The sequence below is a fragment of the Mobula hypostoma genome, chromosome 6 (assembly GCF_963921235.1).
Source record: "Mobula hypostoma chromosome 6, sMobHyp1.1, whole genome shotgun sequence".
Taxonomy (NCBI): domain Eukaryota; kingdom Metazoa; phylum Chordata; class Chondrichthyes; order Myliobatiformes; family Myliobatidae; genus Mobula; species Mobula hypostoma.
Genome location: NC_086102.1, coordinates 157,924,298 through 157,939,994, shown reverse-complemented (window position 1 = coordinate 157,939,994; position 15,697 = coordinate 157,924,298). Strand labels below are relative to the sequence as shown.

The window sequence follows — 15,697 nt, the reverse complement described above, 5'->3', positions numbered from 1 at the left end:
GAGGAAGTGTAAGGGCATGTGTAGCACTTGTTCCGCTTACACGGATAAGTGCCAGGAGGGAGATCAGTGGGGAGGGATGGGGGGGATGAATGGACAAGGGAGTTGCGTAGGGAGTGATCCCTGCAGAATGCAGGGGGGGAGGGAAAGATGTGCTTAGTGGTGGGATCCCGTTGGAGGTGGCGGAAGTTACGGAGAATAATATGTTGGACCCGGAGGCTGGTGGGGTGGTAGGTGAGGACCAGGGGAACCCTATTCCTAGTACACTGTCATTATTTTTGACCCCTATTAGGCAGGGGTACACTTTAGTGTAGTCTGGGGTGACGTATGTTTTATATTTTCTTTTGTTGGAACACTCTGCCACTCTGACTTTTTTTTGGGAACTCTCTCCCTCTCTCTCTCTATTGCGTGCTCTCTCGTACTTGCTTTCTCGCTCTTGCTCTTGCTTTCTCGCGCTTGCTTTCTCACTTGCTCTCTCTCGCTCTTGCTTTCTCGCTCTCACTCTCTCATGCTTTCTCACTCTTGCTCTCGCTCTCTCGCGCTTGCTTTCTCGCTTTCTCTCGCGCTTGCTTTCTCTCTCCCTCTCTCTCTCTCGTGGTCGCTCTCACTCTCTCTCGCGCTTGCTTTCTTGCTCTTGCGCTCGCTCTCTCACGTGTTCTCTCACGCTTGCTCTCAAAAAAATCAATTTCCGGGATATTGTATATAATTTGCGGGCATCAGGGAGCCACTATTAATTTGCTGGAGACTCCCGGAACTTCCGGGAGTGGTGGGATGTCTGGAATACTACTGCTAGGGGAAAATAGTACCAAAGTTTCAGTTATATCTTTCTGGCCTGATTAAATTGCATACTTTGGCATATACTCAAACAGCTAAATAAGCAATTACTTCCTCAAATATGTTGTATTTTACACTTCTGCAGTAAATTACACTGTTCAGTACTTCTGTCTCAAAGTTGCTTGGGGGCGAACTAAAGTTTCTCTCAGGAACAAATAAATAGCAGCAGTGATCATCCTCTGCTTTTTAGCATTGCAGTCATACTCTGATCATAGATACAACTTCTGTTTATCCTTTCCTAGTGCACCAGGTAAATAGGAAGGGCTTTGGAAGAATGTTTAATTACTTAATCATAAGTTTATTATACCTAATGCTTCCTGGTAATGTTGATACTACCACAACTGTTAATACATTTGTTTTTGATGTAGGTAATATTGTATATGTCACTTTTAATGATGTTTGGAAATTAAAACAGTACAGCTCACCAATGTGAAGTGTACACCCTAATTTCCTCATCTTAATGGTTTTATATATACTAATCAGAACCATATGATCAATTAGTAACCATGGGGATAGAATGCTACTGTACCTTTCTAACTTTGTCAATGTAGTTGAGCACTGTTATATTATGAGCAGCTCCAAATGACAGTAAGTAAGAAAGCAAACTAGCATGTTAATCAACAGAATATACTTGGAATCAGTGCCAAAACAAATCATTTAAATGGAGCTATTCCTATTAATTTGTAGAACTAAATAGGTGGGGAATTTAAGTAATAGAAAACTAACAAACTTTTGCAACCTTAAGTAGACATCAAAGACTGCAGATGCTGTAATGTGGAGCAGAAAAAAGATTGTGGGATGACCTTGATGAGACAGGCAGCATCTATAGAGAGGTTAACACTGAGTTCACTTTCCATTTAAATAAACTAATGAGTATTTCAGAATTATAATTCACATTGGAATCCAGACTCAAAGTGGTGACCATCCCTCTGCCTGACCCACTGAGTTCCTACAGTTGTACTTTTGTTGTTTTGTTCCTGGCCATGAAAGTAATTTACCAAATTGTCAGTTTTGTTTTGTTCCCGAATCAATAAGAATTAAGCTGGGTACAAATCACCTTAAGTAAATCTAACTAGAGTAAGAAAAATAAATCTAATTGAATTTCTCATGAGCTGCAAATTAGTTGATATCATAGTGACTTTCCAACAATTGTGTCTGAAGGACTTTGGGGAAAACAAATAATATAGGTTTGCTTTACACCTGATATTGTGTTTGAAAAGTTACCAAACAGCAGACAATTGTACACAGTTTAGTGTATTTTTTTCCAATTTATTACAACCAAGAGTAAAACGGTATATTTGTGATAAACTTACTTTCATCAAATCAGAATTTTTGACTAATAAATTATTTAATGCAATTTACATTAAGTTTTAAAATGTGTTCAGGCTTTAAGAAAAGCAATATGAAAGCAGGTTTGGGGAAAGAAAACTTAGTCTAGTTTCTGTCATCTTAGGCAGTCTCTCAGAATCAAGAATAACGTGCTTCTACTCCAGCTTTGTGTGTCCTGAAGTAGCTAATCAAACCAAGGTGCCTGACAGGGAAGGCAAATGGGTGTTTTGTGAGGTTATACTGTTTATGCAGGGCTTATGTATCAGGTATAAGGTTTACGTATGGAGTGGGGAATGCACACACAGTTGCAATTCTTGGCCATGATTGCTTCCAAATCGATTCAGGTTAAATTAGGGATAAATGAGTAGCTTTATTATAACAGTGCCTAAGAAAAACGTGGTAACCTGCCTCAATGATTATCATCCAGTAGCACTTACGTCCATTTTGATGAAGTGTTTTGAGAGGTTGGCAATGAAACATATCAGCTGCCTGAGGAAGTACTTGGATCGGCTCCAATTTGCCTACCATCACAACAGGTCCACAGCAGATGCCATTTCATTGGCTCTTCACTCATCCTCTGTACAACTTGACTGTGAAGATGCATGTTTATTGACTACACCTTGGCATTCAACACTATGTCCCCTCAAAGCTAATCAATAGGCTTTGAGATGTAGGCCTCAATACCTCATTGTGCAACAGGATCTTCAATTCCCTCACTTACAGACCATAGTCAATTCGGATTGGTAACAACATCCCCTTCACGATCACCAACAGCACAGGTGCACTACAAAGCTGTGTGCTTAGCCTCATGGTTCACTCACTTTACATTTATGTCTGTGGGGCTAAGCACATCTCCAATACCATATTTGAGTTTACTGTCAACACCACTGTGATTGGCTGAATCACAGGTGGTGATGAATCAGAACAGAGGAGGGAGATTGAAAATCTGGCTGTGTGGTGCCACAATTACAACCTCTTACTCAATGTCAGCAAGACCAAAGAGCTGATCATTACTTCAGGAGGGGGAAGCTGGAGGTCCATGAGCCAGCCCTCTTCGGGGGATCAGAGGTAGAGACGATCAGCAAATTTAAATTCCTCGGTGTTATCATTTCAAAGGATCTGTCCTGGGTCCAACACACAAGTGCCATAATGAAGAAAACAGTGCCTCTACTTTCTTATAAATTTGCGAAGATTCCACTTGTCATCTAAAATTCTGACACACTTTTTAGAACGTATATTGATTGGTGGCATCACAGCCTGGCATGGAAAACATCAGTGCCCTTGGATGCAAAAACTATCAAAAAGTAGTAGATCACAGCCAAGTCCATCACCGGTAAAGCCCTCCCCAAACCATAAGGCGCACTGTTGCAGTATAACAGCATCCATCATCAAGGACCCCACCATCCAGGCCATGCTCTCTTCTCGTTGCTGCTATCAGGAAGGTGGTACAGGAGCCTCAGGGCCCAAACCATCAGGTTCAGGAACAGTTATGACCCCTCAACCATCAGGTATTTGAACTGGATAGGTTACCTTCACTTACCCCATCACTGAACTATTCCTCTAATCTATGGATCACTTTCAAGGACTCATCTCTTGTTCTCATTATTTATTCATTCTTTCATTCAATTTCTCTTTTCCCTTTTCTTTTAGTATTTGCACATTGTAATCTTTTGCACATTGGTTGTTTGTCCATCCTATTAGGTGTGGTCTTTCATTGATTCTATTCTGTTTCTTGTACTTACTGTCAATACCCACAAGAAAATGAATCTCAGGGTTGTATACTGTGACATATATGTACTTTGATAATAAATTAACTTTGAACTTTAAAGAAAATTCAATTTGAATAACATGATTTGAGTATTTCAGGGTTATGCATCATTTATCTCTGAAGGACAGCTTTGGCCCTATACAGAAAGCTGGGGAAACTAAAGGCCTCAAATATTATAGGCACAACTGTCGTAAAACTTTGCTAATCTAGCACATGCAGGACTTTGCTGGTGTTGGACCAGCTGCCTGTTCTGGGCTAGTGAATGTTATTCTTATTAATACGGCAACTCAGTAAATTTCCTTTCAAAAATACACAACAGTACAATAAATTTTCCTATGAACCAGGCGAGTTTAAAAATGTTAACCACAGAAAACTGAATCCCAATGAGTTAAGAGGTCCCAGAGAGCCAGATGCTGAACTACATGATGTCTAAACAGCTAAAAAGCAAATTATTGAAGTTTTACTGAGATGGAAATATTAAATAGCAAGTTAGAATTAATAAAAAGACATCCTCCACTGTGAATGTGAAGTAACCTGGCGTTTTATTATTCATTATGGAAGATACACAAACTTGAAAAATGTAAAACATATAAAAAAGCTTAAGGGCTGCCATCTTATGAGATAAATATTCATACAGTGATAGCGTACAACAGGGTACAATGATAGTGTGAAATTCAACAAGCTCTCCACTGAAGTTAGTTTTATAAAAAAAAATTATACTATGCTTTATACAAACATCACATTTGTTCCGAGTATTTTGCAGTGGATTGCTAGAATTGTTTTTGGAGATTTCAGCATTCCTACAGAATTTGTAGATATTACAGTGTATTTCAGAGTAATATTGTTTAAAATTAAAGGAAATATAACTATTGTGTTAAATCCAAATATATGCAACTAATAAACCATTTATTCCATTTACCATCAATGAAGAATGATAGGTATAAATCTTTTCTTGCATTGTCTGAAGTGAAGTAATTTACACAGAAGGAAGCCAGATCATCTCCAAATAGTGATTATATAAATTTTCCTCTGCATTTTAACAGCTTTAAGGTGTTTTTAAAACAGCTGTTTCTTTTGCACAAATAATTTTAAAACTCAACCAACATCGTAGTGTAATTATAACAAATATAGCTGCTATTTAACTGAAACCAGTTTTGCCACTATGCAGCAAATCAATCAAGCATATCAATATCAACTTAAAAAACACTGGTATACAATGTATGTCTATGAAAAATGATAATTTCATAACTGCTTTTTAGGCTAAAGTGAAATATTTCTACAGTCATTAGTCTGTAAACCTGTACTGCAGAACATGAAGTTAATTTGAATTTTGCCTTCACCAAATTCCAACTTAGGCAGAAGATGTAACACTTTGCTTGTAGACAGCATGGTATGCATTTCTCAGGAGGACATAGGGAAAACATGATTCCAGCAGATCCATTGTCAGAAAAGGAGACTCTTGAACAATCTGCAGAAAATTCCAGTGACACATCACTCAATAATTATACACAATGGCATTTCAATCACCAAAGTAAGCCACACTGCTGTAATGCTTATTTCATGGTTCAAAAAAACCCCACAAAAACCTCAACAAAATTACCGCTCGTAACTCAGCCAGAACATCATAAATAATACATCAAACATTCTGTGAGAACAAAGTTAAAACAAACACCGTGGGTCTTTTTTTAAAAATGAAAGACAAGTGAGATGATTGCAGGTGTGCTCATAATATGAAACACGGCTGCTAAGTGTAAGTAATTACTGTGGTTATCAGAGATTTCCCAAATCTTAATAGATTTTATAACACTATTCTAATTTTTGCTACTGTGGCTGCAGAATCCCCCAGGAAAATGATTGAAGGTTAAGAAAAATAATCAAAATTGAGTTATTGTAGTAGTTAGATAGGAATATGATTATAGTAGAAAGGTGGACAAACTTGCTATTTGGCAATAAACGACAGACCACAGTAGATGATCAGAACTGACCTCTAAAGGGATAGAGACAAAGCTGCACAAGCCCCTCATAGGCGAGTAAGTTTGGATAAAAGTCATTTACAGCACAGTCAGTATTAACTACTTGTTTAGCAGAGATGAAAGAGCAGATTCTTCTTTCTTTTTAATGACAATTTTTTATGATATAACCGCATATAATCTAGCTGTAACTTAATACTTACCATGTCAAGCAGAAGGTAAACAGATTCTCTGTTTCTGGTAGTGGTCTTGTCAGTCTCTTGCCCAATTTTTAACAAACTTGAAGATGCAAGCTATAGAAGTAATGTTGAGTATATTAGTAGTGTCAACCTTAATAAATTGTCTAAGATCAGCTATAGCACATTTTATTGAGATGTAGAATACCCATGAAGTAAACTCAAGAAAGTTCATACAGCAAATTAAAGGTGGTGAGAAGTGAAAAGGTTAAATTTAGCTAGAATCATCTGATAATACAGTGGATTCCAGTTAACTGGAACACATCCAGGACCAGTACATTTTGGCCAATTAACCGAAGTCTCATGAAAATAGTTAAAAAGGGATATTAAAAAAAGACAAGCTGAGTAACAAAATATGTATTTAAATGAAATACAGAACAAATTAGAACACTACCAATAGTACTTCAGTCCCATAAATCTGTGTATTAGTTCCTAATAGTTATTGACAGAGGAGTTCATCCAGTGTATGTGCCGAGTTCTTTTGATTGACTGTAAATTAACAAATTCTTCACAAACATCTTGTGCAGATAATGGACCACCTTTATACAATACTATCAACAACTGAAAACTTCAAATCTTCATTTTTGTTGTAACATTCAAGATACCTTCATATTCTTCATTGTTCCTAACTTGAAGTAGTGAAATCATTTCATTTTCACTTCTGGCTCTTTCTAGCATTGCCAAGCTTGAATGCTTGAAACTGCAGTGAGCAAAATGGTTCTGTATTGTCATACTGCTTATTTCACGCCAACTATCAGTTACAATAATCACTGCTTTTTGAACACAAACACATGCAACTGATGCTATTTAAAAACTGTTCGCTCTAAGCATGGTTTAGCATCTAACAGCCACATAAATGCACACAATGGACACTAGCTAGAACCTGTTTGCCAAAAGTCTCCTGCACTAATTAAGCAGCATAGTGTCCCAAATAAAATAAGGGAATCACGGCAATTTTCTCAATTAGTTGCTTAAGAGTTGTCCCAAATAAACAGGTGCCCTGATTAACCGATAGCTCAAATAACCAGAATTCACTATATTGCAGTAGATTCCCATGCACCAAGTACAAAAGTTACATGTACTGTTCCATGACAGGAGAGCTCCTAAAATGCCACAAAGATATGAGAACTGCAAACAGCAAAATAAAAACTTGTTAGAGATGTTAAAACTACACAATTTTCAACATAAACACTCTGAATTGGTTTCCAGTGAAGTAACAAATGGATATAATTCAGATTAAAAGGCAGCAATGGAAATAAACATAAGATTTAAGATAAAACATCCAGAAGAAAGAAATTTCCAGCTACAGTGAATTAAAATAAACTAGATGTGAAAAAGGCAGATGCACTGGTAATTCTCCAGACCTCTCTAATTTAATGTACTGTATGTTTCGGATTGAAAATTGTGAAAGAACATCATTTGGAAAAAAAAGAGAAAACTAAAGACCTCATAGACTAATGTCTATTTTGTGGAAATTGTTGGAATCAGTCACAATTATCGAATATTTGGACAAATGTAAGATGATCTAAAACTTTTTGGTATATTTCTGGGAACTATTTTGTGGTGTTGCAACCTTGGCTAAGGCAGGACTTTCTCAAATTACGAAATAAGTCAGGGATCACCAATTTCATTCATTCCAAATTATGCCAAGAGCTCAAGGTAAATCAAAATTAATGGGACCAAACAGCTGTATCATTAAGACAGCTCCTAAAATCTCACAGCTATGTCTTGTTCATACACAGAACCCATCAGTTCATCTAATTACCACCCATGTCTACCTCAATAATCAGCAATGATGTGGATAAGAGAGCAGGCCAACGGCTGGCTGTTCTGCAGTGAATGACATCCTAAAATCCCTAGAGACAACCCAAAGTCTTTACTCAAGTCAGAACTGCACTGAAACATTCTTTGCAGAGCTGGATAAGTATAGCACCATTAATTATCATGAAATTCAATTCTATTCAGGCCAGGAACATCCAGCTCCTGAAAATGAATAAAGATTCAAGCTGCTGCTTGATGTAGCAGAGATCTTAAACTACTCATCAGAAATGGAATCTCCACACTGATTTGGAAGAGCAAGGCTCAAAACAGGGAAACATGATAAAGAATTTGGAAGTTTGGAACGTGCAAGAAACAAGGACATTTACACAAATAAAAATGAACAACATAATTTGGTAACATTTAATAATATACTTCAACACAATCTAGGAATAAGCAGATGAGATGTACAGATATGCATATAGACTGAGTTTTCACTGCAATGCAGTTTATAAGAGGAAAGGGATTGGATATGTGATATCTGAATCAGTTGTGAATTTAAGAAAAAAACAGTGGCAGATACAATCATGTTAAAATAAATTGCAATTGTAACTATGAGGAAGGATATGATATTGGGATATAAACAAACAAGCTCATAAGGGTTGAACAGAGGAAAGAAGATGCAATAATTGCAGTGCCAGCAAATAGACTCTGGAAATAGCCCCTAGAACCAAGGCAATGTAAGAGGAGACCAAGTTCAGAACAAACATTATGTAAGGTGGCGGGGCTCCCATCCAGATTACTTCCTAGACATTAAGTGTAAGATAATGGTTCTTTTTAAAAAAGGAAGCTTATTCTGATTCTGGAAACATGATAGCACCAGCAACACTGGGGAATACAGAAACTAGGAATGTTTTTAAAAAGGAAGGTAGTAAGATATTAGATGAGATTAAATTATTCAGTAACATTTGGGAAGCCACAAAGATACTTTCTAATTATTTATCTGGCTTTTTAATTTATGGGAAATACATGGACTCTTACAAAACAACATGCGTATATAAAATATGGGTATGGTTCTAAAATAAAAATTTTGCATCTGTCTTCATTTAATAGATAATTCATTTTGCAGGCAAAACTCTCATGAAATATTTCAATAGAATACGAACTACTAGAAAACATAGTTGAGCATCTTGAAAGTATATGAATTGCTAATCCAGCAAGAAATATACCACATACTCCAAACCAGTTAAAGGAACCAAGGCAGGAAATCGTGGAGGGGAGGGGTGGGTGTGGTGTTGGCCATTATTTTCCCCTCCTCCTTGGCTATGGATGAGCTATCAGAAATCTAAAAGCTGGCTTTGTTCAAAAAGGAAGACTTGGATAAGTCAAGTAATTATATCGCCTGGCCAAGATGTCTACGGTCAGCCAGTCATTGGAGAAAATTCTGAGGAACAGTGTCAGTCTTATTTGAAGTAGCGAACATTAACCAAGGGCAGACACCTGATTTGCTCAGGGAAGGTGATATATAACTATTGATTTTTTTTTGCAATAAGAGGGATGATTTGTGAGAATGATACATTTAATTGCTTCTAAATGAATTTTATTAAGACTTTTGACAAGGCTTCAGATGATTTAGTTTTTTACAGTAATTTTTGAGAGTTCAGTGCTATATCTTCTCCATTTTCGTTGTATACAGTGGCATGCAAAAGTTTGGGTGCCCCTGGTCAAAATTTCTGTTACTGTGAATAGTTAAGTGAGTAGAAGATGAGCTGATCTCCAAAAGTCATAAAGTTAAAGATGAAACATTCTTTACAACATTTTAAGCAAGATTAGTGTATTATTTTTGTTTTGTACAATTTTAGAGTGAAAAAAAGGAAAAGGAGCATCATGCAAAAGTTTGGGCACCTCAAGGGATCTGAGCTCTCAAGTAACTTTTACCAAGGTGTCAGACCTTAATTAGCTTGTTAGGGCTATGGCTTGTTCACAGTCATTGTTAGGAAAGGCCAGGTGATGCAAATTTCAAAGCTTTATAAATACCTGGACTCCTCAAACCTTGTTCCAACAATCAGCAGCCATGGGCTCCTCTAAGCAGCTGCCTAGCACTCTGAAAATTAAAATAAATGATGCCCACAAAGCAGGAGAAGGCTATAAGAAGATAGCAAAGCGTTTTCAGGTAGCCGTTTCCTCAGTTCGTAATGTAATTAAGAAATAGCAGTTAACAGGAACGGTGGAGGTCAAGTTGAGGTCTGGAAGACCAAGAAAACTTTCTGAGAGAACTGTTTGTAGGATTGCTAGAAAGGCAAATCAAAACCTCCGTTTGATTGCAAAAGACCTTCAGGAAGATTTAACAGACTCTGGAATGGTGGTGCACTGTTCTACTGTGCAGCGATACCTGCACAAGTATGACCTTCATGGAAGAGTCATCAGAAGAAAACCTTTCCTGCGTCCTCATCACAAAATTCAGTGTCAGAAGTTTGCAAAGGAACATCTAAACAAGCCTGATTCATTTTGGAAACAAGTCCTGTGGACAGATGAAGTTAAAATAGAACTTTTTGGCCCCAATGAGCAAAGGTATGCTTGGAGAAAAAAGAGTGCAGAATTTCATGAAAAGAACACCTTTCCATCAAGGTGGCAGGGATTGAACAGAAAGTGGCGTTATTCGCAGATGATGTTTTGGTCTATCTGAGTGAACCAGAAAAATCATTTATAGGATTGTTTACACTGTTGGATGACTTTGGGAAAATATCAGGTTATAAAATAAATGTAAAGAAAACGCAGGTTATGTCCCTAAATTATACACCATCCAAAAAATTGCAGGATACATACGATCTTAAGTGGGAAGCTAAATCATTAAAATATTTAGGAATAACCCTGCCGAAGGATCTTTCAACACTGTCACAGGTAAATTATGGGCCATTAATCTCAGAGATAAAAGCAGATATGCATAGATGGAATCTTATCCCCTTTTTAAGTTTAAATTCAAGGATAAATACTATAAAAATGAATATTCTTCCTCGGTTATTATATCTTTTCTGTACTTTACCAGTGGAGGTGGATGATAATCAATTCAGGGAATGGGACAAATGGATTTCCCGCTTCATTTGGCAAGGAAGGAAACCTAGAATTCGATATAACACTTTACAGTTAGGGAAGGAAAGAGGAGGTATGGTTCTTCCTTGCCTGAGAAATTATTTTTATGCCTCACAGATAACCCCTCTGTTATATTGGTGTAATAGGGAATATAAGGCTAGATGGAAGGAAATAGAATTTGGATTAGTTGACAGTTTTCCTCTTCAGGCCTCAATAGCTGACAAAGGATTGATGGCCCAGTTGGAAAAATTTAATAATGCTTGGATAAATCTTACATTAAAAGTATGGCAGAAGGTGGTTAATTCATGTGGAATTAATAACATGCTAAAACTCTTTAGATGGTGTTCATATGATACCGAATTCCTTTCCAACAGAGGAGATAAAAGATTTGAGCTATGGATAAAGAAAGGTCTTACAACCTACCTCTCATTTATAGATAAAAGAGTATTACAAAGTTTCCAAATCCTGCAGGACAAACATGGCCTAGAACATAATGACTTTTTTAGGTACCTTCAAATACGAAACTATGTTAACCAGAGTTGTAGATATACAGACCTATCAACAGTAGAATTAGAATTTTTCAAGATTCTGAATTCGGCTTGCAGTTCAATACCTAGTAAATCAGTTTCTCGCCTATATAATGCACTCTCCCATGCTAAAAATGTAAATACACTGTATATTAAAGAGAAGTGGGAGAAAGAAGCGGGGTTGGTACTTTCAGAGGAGGCTTGGGGAAAATCTGCAGCTTTCAATGGTCCTCGACTAATTCTTTGACTTGGAGAGAACATTGTTGGAAAAACATTATAAGATACTTCAAGACCCCATATCAGGAAAAATATAAAGATACAAATGTGATGTGTTGGAGAAGGTGCGGCTCTAAGGAGGCAAATCATTTTCATATTTTCTGGGATTGCCCTAAATTAGTTAAGGTACTTAGGTCCCAGATACCTCTGAACTTTGAGACGCTCTATTTGGGGCATGTATTGTTCCTTGAACAGAAGGAAGATATAAAGTTGCTGCAGGCCCTCTTAGCGGCAAGTAAGAAATCAATCACTAGAAAATGGCTAAATCCAATACCACCTACATTAGAAGATTGGTACGAAATTATCTTGGAAATATTTAAAATGGAAAAGTTGACCTACTCCCTGAGAACTCAAAATGAAACATTTTATCAAATCTGGAATAAATGGATTGAATATATAACCCCAATGCGAGCAGACTTTAGGTGACTCTCCTAATGATTTATATTGCTCTTCTCATCAACACAGTAATATTGCTAACGTAAGCACCCCTAGTCTAAATGTTTGTTGTTTTTTTTTGGAAAATAGAGAATTAACACAAGTAAAGGGAAAGATTTGGGAAAGGGATAAAAAAAAAAGAAAAAATTAAGTAAATAAGTACATAGGGATTGGATAATTATGTCTGCGGGCAGGAACAAGCACGAACAAATTGGGATATAAACACCTACAATGGTTGGTATATAGGCTTGTATGCAACATTTTGGACCAGTGGAAATGGTCCAGAAGGGTTGTATGGAAACTATTATTACCATTTTCCTTAACAACTAATTTCATTACTTAGCCTAATAGGTTAGATTTACCACAGTACATAATTATCTATTTAAATGTTTACTTTGCTTTTATATCATCTCAATGTGTACTTAAGAATGTATAAATAATTGTAGTTTTATACATATAAAAAAATGGAAAAGGTTATATGTGTGAAAAAAGTACATGATAATTGTGAACTCCTTATCCAAATAAAAATAAAATTAAAAAAAAAAGAAAAGAACACCTTTCCAACTGTTAAGTACAGGGGAGGATCGATCATGCTTTGGGCTTGTGTTGCAGCCAGTGGCATGGGGAACATTTCACTGGCAGAGGGGAGAATGAATTCGATTAAATACCAGCAAATTCTGGAAGCAAACATCACACCGTCAGTAAAAAAAGCTGAAGATGAAGAGAGGACGGCTTGTACAACAGGATAATGATCCTAAACACACCTCAAAACCCACAATGGACTACCTCAAGAGGCGCAAGCTGAAGGTTTTGCTATGGCCCTCACAGTCCCCCGACCTGAACATCATCGAAAATCTGTGGATAGACCTCAAAAGAGCAGTGCATGCAAGGCAATTCTTTCTTACAAAACTAAAGTCTTTTGCAAGGAATGGGAGAAAATCCCCCAGACAAGAATTGAAAGACTCTTAGCTGGCTGTAAAAAGCATTTACAAGGTGTGATACTTGCCAAAGGGGGTGTTACTAAGTACTGACCATGCAGGGTGCCCAAACTTTTGCTTCGGGCCCTTTTCCTTTTTTTGTTATTTTGAAACTGTAAAAGATGGAAATAAAAAAGTAATCTTGCTTAAAATGTGAAAGAAATGTGTCATCTTCAAATTTATGCCTTTTGGAAATCAGGTCATCTCGTTTAGCTTAGCTATTCACAGTTACAGAAATTTTGACCAGGGATGCCTAAACTTTTGCATGCGACTGTATATCAATGATTCACGCATGGGGATTATGATTATCAGATTTTAATGGTTGGTGGCAAGTCGAATTCAATGTGGGTAAGTGTCAGGTGATGTATATTTGGAGGACAATCACAGCAAGGTACACAAAATAAACAGTACCATAGGGAATGGGGAACATATTCACAGATCGCAGGTGATAAGGTAGAAAGATCAGGTGATTGAGGTAGTATATGGGAAACCTGACTGACAAAAAATTAACAGCAGTTTTCTGAAACTAACACTAGTTAGATCATAGCTACATGACTACATAGTTGTAGTTACCACATTATAGTACGATAACAATTGCACAAGACAGGGTGGGCACAGGAAATTAACATGCAGGAAAATTTTTGTAAACAATGACTGGATAATCTGGGGTCATCTTCTGGGAAAAAGATGGCTGAGGAAAGATATAATTAAGATGTATAAAACTGAGGATTCTAAATAGACTACATCTAATTTCATTAGTAGAGCCAATAACCAAGAATCATAGATTTAAAGAAACTGTTGGAAGTAAAAAAGTTATAATTTATTTCACTCTGATAACAGTAAGGTTCTGAAACTCAATGTCCTTAAAAAAATGGATGAGGTAGGGAATCCTAATTTCAAGTTAAAAGAACACTAATATAAGCTCTTAATGTCATATCCTATTAGGATATGGATAGAACTGGAAAGTGGGATGAAGTTGTATAGATTTTTTGATGACTACAGATAGATACATTGCCATTAACTGCTGTTGGTCTATTTCACTGCTGGCTAGTATTTTTATTAAGGTCACTAGCACGGTGGAGCAGGAAGGCTGTGCATATAAACAGCCAGAAGACATTTGATAAGGAATAATTAGCAAAATGACACGGATCAGTAAGCTGATGGGAAGTAGGAGATAGTAGGAAACATTATCAAAATTGCTGGATGTGCAAATTGCAGCTCCCTTTGAGATCTGGTCTGGGGCCTCAGCAGATGCTTAGAAATAAAACTTAACTCCAGTAGCAAATTTTGCAATAAAATTAAAGGTACAGCAAATTAACTGGATGCGAAGAGTAAGTTAGAAAGGGACATGATGGGTGCATGTTGGATGAGATACAAGGTATACTTAATATTTTCTTAACACTGAGAGGCCTGGAAAAGTGGATGGAGAAGGCCATTTTGATGAGAAGCTACATGTCACCAAAAGGCACAAGACTGAATATGGACCTTTATTTCAAGGAAGCAAGAGTAGCGAGGAAGTGATAATGTCTTAAAAATAGGACCAGGCCATTCAAGAGTAAGAACTAAAAATAGAAAGTGTAATGAAAATTTATAACTTCTTGTCGAAGTAACTAAATCAGTTGAATTTATGACCGAGTTTGATAGTCTTGTAGGAGGTATCAAGTGATTAAATAGCAAAGGCAAGGAAGTAGAAGCTGTACTGTCTAACCATGTTTGAACTGAATGGTAACAGCCTTGACGGCTAATTGGCCAAGTTGTGTTGCAAACAAGGAACAGATCTCTCTTTTACTTTCTGGTACGAAATAATAGTAGTTAAGAATAATGTTTTAAAATACCAATTGAAATATTTTATCCTTTAAATTACATGCACCTCCAAGGAATTTTTAAATGCCTGGTTAGTAAGATTTTTTTCTTTCAAATATTTCAAGGCAATTTCACAAATTTGAATTCCCAGCACAGGGCTTTGCATGCCTGCAGCTCATATCAGAAATTGGGCCGAGGTCACCACAATCACAACACTGCCCATTAACTTTAATGGGCGGAAAATCCTGCGGCATGCGCATTGTGCATGAATTCCTGGTGTACAGATCTACAGCTGAAAGTTTGCTTCAGGACTGCAAATTTGTTAATTGACATTTACTTCTGCACCACTGTTGGAAGGATATAATCCTACAATACTATTCATTTCCCTTCCAAAATCCTTTTAAAAAGGGTAGTTTCAGAAATTTAATTCCTGCAACTTTCTCTGTATCTATATTTTCCATGAGTTTTACAGTATTGGTTTCTTCTTTAAACTGTAATAGTCAGAAATATCTACATTTCCTCAAATGACCAGCCTTCAGACCTTGGATAGAACATTAAAGCAATCCAATTTCAAAAGTAGATGTTTTCATAACATTTAATTTGTGTTCACCCTCTTAGTTCCATCTTTCCTAGTTTCTATACACGTTAAAATTACCAACTTTCCAATTATCCTGACTTTATTTTTCAGAAAAAGCTT

At 36.8% G+C, this 15,697-nt stretch overlaps 1 protein-coding gene across 4 annotated transcripts in view; it reads right to left on the bottom strand.

Annotated features, from left to right (window-relative positions):
- Positions 1-4,458: 4,458 nt before the first annotated feature.
- Positions 4,459-15,697, bottom strand: part of nckap1 (NCK-associated protein 1) — a 157,955-nt gene continuing 146,716 nt past the window's right edge. For all 4 annotated transcript variants that reach the window (XM_063052029.1, XM_063052030.1, XM_063052031.1 and 1 more), the window contains 2 exons: positions 6,102-6,191; positions 4,459-5,396 (listed from right to left, as the gene is read on the bottom strand). In XM_063052029.1, the coding sequence (XP_062908099.1) occupies positions 5,280-5,396; positions 6,102-6,191 (207 nt within the window). In that variant the 3' untranslated portion in view covers positions 4,459-5,279. The remainder of the gene's footprint in view (positions 5,397-6,101; positions 6,192-15,697) is intronic.